Source organism: Oryzias melastigma, linkage group LG7 (assembly GCF_002922805.2).
Source record: "Oryzias melastigma strain HK-1 linkage group LG7, ASM292280v2, whole genome shotgun sequence".
NCBI classification, from domain to species: Eukaryota; Metazoa; Chordata; class Actinopteri; order Beloniformes; family Adrianichthyidae; genus Oryzias; species Oryzias melastigma.
In genome coordinates, this window is record NC_050518.1 from 28,640,346 (window position 1) to 28,646,561 (window position 6,216).

At 38.6% G+C, this 6,216-nt stretch overlaps 1 protein-coding gene across 1 annotated transcript in view; it reads right to left on the bottom strand.

Moving 5' to 3' along the window:
* LOC112159128 (copine-9) overlaps window positions 1-5,887 on the bottom strand; it is a gene marked incomplete at its 5' end in the record, with an annotated part of 45,711 nt that extends 39,824 nt beyond the window's left edge. Inside the window, 3 exon segments of the mRNA XM_024293014.2 lie at window positions 2,615-2,690; window positions 2,884-2,925; window positions 5,783-5,887. Coding sequence (XP_024148782.1) covers window positions 2,615-2,690; window positions 2,884-2,925; window positions 5,783-5,887 — 223 coding nt within the window.
* Window positions 5,888-6,216: the final 329 nt, after the last annotated feature.

Here is a 6,216-nt window from a genome sequence, read left to right on the forward strand (position 1 = left end):
GGGGGGGGGTGATTCATTTTTGATGCTTTTAAACCATGAACATTGTGTTTACTTTTAAATTTTATACTTACCTCAAAACTGTTCAATGCAGGGGAAAGAAATATTTTTAACACAGACAAATACAATAAATGACAAACTGGTGACATAAGGGGGGGGTTGATCCATTTTTGATGCTTTTAAAATGATTTCTAAAAATAGAGGCATTAATATGCGTCCCTGTTTCTCAAATCTTTTGTTATTTTGAGTTTTTTATTTAGTTCATGTTGAGTATTCTAGAGTTTGCTTTAGATCCAACAATCCCCTTAAGTGAGTTTACAGAGTAGCACACTTGGATATAATTATCTGGTTTGAATGATTTTTATTTACCTGACAAAAATCTGTATTTATATTGGAATTTGCTTTTTCTTTAGTTTATATTTCATTCCCTTTTCATTGACTAACACATTTGCTTGTGGGTTAAGATGGTAATTTTAACCATTGCTGTTTTAGAAGCATTCTTTCAACCATTGACAGACAATCTTTTGGTCTCAAATTCTGACCAGATGTCCAGGTTTTTGAGCCATTTCTCTTTCCATACTTTTAGGGTAACACTTTAGATAAGGTGCTGCAAAACACTCATAATGTTGACAATGATTGTTAATACATTGGTTAAGCTTGTAAACAGTTTATTAATATGGCTTTTGTAGACAACTGTCTCATTTTAGATGGTAATGAATCTTACTACGTATGTTAATAAACCTCATTTGGCTTATTATGCTTATAAATGTCTTATAAACATCCTATAAACACATTAATAATGTTTGTTCATGTGTTAATAAAGCTTGTCATGGAATCTCATTATAAAGCGTTACCACTTTTAGTAGTAAAAGTATGGGTTGACAAAATAAAAAAATAAAAATAAAATAAAAAGATTTTTCCTTTGTGTTCTTTTGGTGTTTTATAAATTAAAAATATATTATAGGTTCAATTTTACTCAACATTGACCAAAGAAACCCACCCCTAATAATAACTTGCTGTCTCATTTTAATGACTACTGATTTCTGTATGATGATTTTTTTATTAGTATTGAGAAACAACATGATCTTTTATTACGATTCAGATTTTGTAGTAAATGAAAAATGGAACAGTCTCTTCTGATGCTTGTTTACAGGTCACAGTGCTCTTTTCTCACGGAAATGTCAACGTTTTAACAGTTTGCAGAAAATCAGCTGAAGGAAAATTCATAAAAGTATTAAAGGGCTTTAAAAAACTAAATCTGTTCAGCTATAGCCTCCAGAAAATCACTTGAGTGTGGATAATAAGAGCAAAGGAAGTTTTTTTTTTTTTTTTTTTAAGAGCATAAAGCTTGTCTCCTAAGCAATAAAGTCAGTTTATGTGTTCAGTGTGGACTGATGAGAGCAGATTTACATAAATGTAATGAAGGCATGCATCACATTCCAAGATTTTCATCTTACCAAAGAGACCAGAGGGGGCGGAGAAAGATGGAATTAAATAAAACTTCCATCCGAGCCTGTGGGGGGGATATTATGATCTGGGATCCCTTTAGCTGCTCTGTCTTTTATCTTATTCTTTACCTGATTGCACGGACATATATCGAGTTAAGAATGTTGAGTGAACAGATGGAAAATTAAACTTCCCACCTGACAGGTCATGACAAAAAAAGTTCTGCCAATGTGATTTAATCAGAGAAATTTCAGTGAACAATCCCAGAATGCTCGGCTCACTAAGGTCCAGAGTCAATTTAGAAACCTGATCCACTCAGAAAGCCGGCAGATTTGCATCCAGCAGATCAAGAGGACGTGTAAAACATCGGCACGAACACTTGTTCAATATTTAATTTTAAAAGACTGCAGTCAGACTCCTTCAACATCAACACAACGTCGGACAGAAGGAATACAGAATCAAGTCTCCACTGTGGAGAAAAAAAACAACTTTAACATGGACTGCAAACCATGTTGTGCAACAGTTAACAAGAGTGCAGCTGCATTTACATGGTCTGCAAAAAGAAATGATGAAACCTGCTTCTCGATTGTTGTCTCATGACAGATATTTTATCTTTGTAAGAGCTCTCATATTAAAACACAAAGACTTATAGAGCTCTATTCTAAAAAAATGGCTTTTTGTTTATCATTTTAAGATATTTTTATCTATAACAGCCTGACTAAATTTGAACACAGGTGCACTCCTCTACTAAAACAAATCAGAAAGGCTGTGGGTGGAGTCAGCCTCCAACTCCCCTGTTTGGTGACCCTTTAAAGACCGCCCACAATCCTTCCAAGTCCTTCCCCACGTTTCCTGTCCGTTCACATCCAGCACATATTTACCTCAGAACTGTTTAGGTATTCTCCCTTTTGCAGTATTATAACTGTTTATTTTTTCAACTTTAATATTTTATGAATGTACTATTTAGAATATATGTTTTTAAAGCACCTCTTTTAATAATGATAAAAAGGGGATTCAGATTCTTTTTATGTGTTGACACCTATTTTCATCAGGCGCTCCAGGCCTGAAATTTCATCCCAGATCAGAGGAGGTCGTTTCAAAAGATGTTGGAAATAATCTGATTAAATATGAGAAAAGCCAAAAACAGAAAACCCAGCGTGCAGCGGCTCACCTCGTAGACGTTGAATTGGTTTTGCCCCCGAGACAGCTCTCTGTAGCTGGTGGTGAACTCTCCAATGAAGTCGTGTCTGCAGACGGAACAGAAGCAGCTCAGAGTTCAGCCGTCCGTCTAAACGGAGGTTCTTATCAGCCTTTGCTTGGTTTTTCCTCTGTTTGATGTGTTTTCCCCACTCACACCTTCCACACACGCAGACTCTACATGAAACATTTAATTTCTTTTTGACATTTAGGAGGTATTAGTGTGAATCATGAGGCTTTTACCTTCCATCTCGATCCCAGTCGTACACGTCTACCTTCACAGTCCTGGAAGAAAAAAAGAAAAGAAAAGAACAGCAGGTTTTGTTATGGAGGAAAGAAAAAGTCCATGTGGCCTGTCAGAGCTGGAGTGGATGGAGGCATTACATATTCACTTCATAAATAATGACGCTCTGAGGAGAACTGTGGGCGCAGTTATGGTATTATGTGAGCTCCATGCTCTGAGCAGCTTCCAACCAAAGAGAATGATCAATTTCACAAGTTCCAGAGAAAAATGAATGTTAGGTTCATGAACTACGGAGAGAAACGCCATCGTCTCTGGAACCTTTCAGGTGATTTAATCTAATTAGCATGCCTAGCATAAAACTGGCAGTAAAACGGGAACTCTCTGGCAGCTTAGTGAGTCATTCTGGAGGACATTGGTGAATTTATGGGTCCAATTTGCCGTTCAGAATAGAGTTTGAACATTTGTGGTGAGGAAATGTTTGGGAACGGCAGCTTGAATGCAAATTGGGTTGATATGTTGACCCAACAGGCTGAGCAGTCACTTTATGGGAACAGCTGGTCATTTTCAGGTCTTCTGAGATGCCAAAGAACACACAAGGTAAATGAGGTAAATATGAGGATAACAGATGATGCAAAGCTCCTCACGTTCCTCACTTTCTCCAAAACTTTCTTAGAAATGACCTCAAAAATGTTCTTCAGGTCATACAATATCTACCGATGTTGGTTAGGAAGACTACAATGTGTAAGTTGATTGGTAATGAAGCCCCTAAAGTTCAACTGAGGAAAACTTTGAATTCTTAGAAAGATATTATCTAAGTCAGGGGTATGCCGCATGTGGCTCTTTTATCCTTCCCCTGCACTGCTAATGAGAGGTTGGGGGTGTGAGGGGACTGGGAGAGAGTGTAAACACACGGGTGACAGGAAGTGGGGGTGGGATTGCTCTGCGCCAACGGTTCCACCCACAATTCAGAGGTGAATTTCTAATGAACTTCTGCAGAAACTATGTCCTAGAAAACTGCACAGTTTTTGGATTTAAAACAGCATAATTCATTTCTAATAGACCACTAAGAACACTTTGAAAATACATCAGAATATGATCAGCGTGGAAGTTTAAAATGTCGTAGAAACACCCAAAGTCTCTAGTTTAGGTTGACCAAAGAAAAGCATGACAGGCGTTGAGTTTTTTCATTTAATCGGATAAGAATGTAAACATTTCTAGCTATGTTACAGGACTGTTTTGTCTAATCCACTTTTTATAATATTATATATTTTTTTTTACTATGTTAAGGTTCAGTTTCTTTTATTGGTTGTAGGTCATATGACTGACATCATAAGATAACCTTTATTTTTTGGACAAAATGTGTTGATTTTTTCTTAATGTTTCAATTCAGTTTTATTTATTTCTCAGGGACAGAGAACATTAAAATCACTGAATGCAATTGTCCAGAATTAGCCCAGCGGCGGTTTTTCATCTGTTGTTGTTGGACTGATGGTGAAATTGTCAACCAAAAAAGCTAAAAACAATGAATAAAAATACATTTTTAAATATCAATAAAAAATATAATAAAACTATAATTATAGGCCAATCACTTGAAATACCTTTTGAAAAAAGTACATAACTTAGTTGGATGTTAACTTTTAGAGAGATCCAGCTTTGATCACATTTGTACTGTTTTTTAAAAATAAAAAATAAACTTCAGTTTAGAAGTTGATTGCAGTGGGACTCGAACGGTTAAAATGTTGTGATTTGTGGTTTTAAGAACAGGACTCCAGAGGCTGCCAGACGTCAAACTAACTATTTTAATGAACATAAACACTGAAAAAAGGCTCCTGTGGAAGAAACTGCAATGAATTGAAATGAACTTTTCAAAGAAACAGAAAACTGCGGGCGAACAGGGCCGACACAAAGACACAACGATTCAGCAGGAGTTGAATTATGAGGACAGGATTACAAACCAGACGCAGGTTTGAAAATGACCAACAGAATCCTGGCGAGTAACCCTGACAGGTTTAAGAGAATAAAAAGAAAGATTTGCCCATTAGCCATTAGCTTCAAGAAGAATATTGACTTTATTTCTCTGAGGGTTTTGGGTTAGTTGGAATCTCAGAAGACAGAAAAAAATAAAGTTCTGCAAAATAAACTTGAAATAATTTATAAAAGAGACAAAAACACAAAAAACAAAGACTGTTATTTGGGAAAATTTGAAAAAGCAAAAGTACAACAGCTATGAACTTACCCCCTGTGTATTGGACTTGTTTTAAAGAGTTTTCCTTTCATTCGGTAGCAGAAACCTTCTTGTGTTATTTTGATGCAAAGCGGCGGTATGGTGGGGGCCCGCCTGCTCATGCACCTCGGGGGACACGTCCAGACCGCGCTGACAGCCGGCGACATGCGGCAGTTTGCAGCGTTTACTCTGATTTAATCCTGCGTGGGTGTTTCACAACAACGTCACCTGCAATTCCTCACCCTGCAATTTTCATAATTTCTCACTCCTGATGTGACGAGCTATTGACAGGAGATCAATCAGGAATCCTGCCGCAGAGAGCGCTAATTACAGCAGCAGCAGCAGCAGCGGCGAGGAGGAGGAGGTCAGAGTGGACGCGTGCACGAGCACGAGCACGAGCACGCCTGACAGCAGGACATCATTAACGACTCACAGCTCTCATTTTAAATGTATAGGAGTCGGCTGAGTGAAAACTGAGTCAGTCTCAATAACACCAGCGCTGGTCTCTGGAACGCCACGACCGACTGCTGGCATTATTCTGACCGCCCCGGCGACAGCTGATGTCATCCGCCTCTCTGAGCCAGAGAAGACCCCAAACCTGACAACAACCAAACCATATGCAAAACTCTGCAGCTACCCAACAAAAGTTTGTGGGGGAAAGTGGAGCTGCTGACCTGTCATAGTCGCCGTTGCAGAGGGCTCGAACAGGGATGGTGAAGGGCTGCCAGACGGGGTTCAGCGTGTTCTTGATCACTTCTGTCTTGTGGCAGATGGTGAACCTGTCGGCAAATTACCAGACATGAGGCTGCGAAACCGAGAGAACATTTATGGCGCTCACCTGTGAAGACGATCCCTGCAAAAAATCAGAAGATGATCAAAAAAATAAGGAGTTTGATTCACCCGTCTTCAGAAGAACAAAGATTTGAAATTAAAAATGTTTTTTTTTAAGCGTGTGACCGCAGCCGCTCCGTCAGACCGTGTTAATGGAGGGATATTCTGGGGTTAGCACTCTCTTTGCCTTTTTCTGCAGGATCCAATTTTCCACTCACACTCTGCTTTTTGCAAGTGGTCTGCAAAGGGCTCAGCCCTAAATTTACTGCTGCCTTTA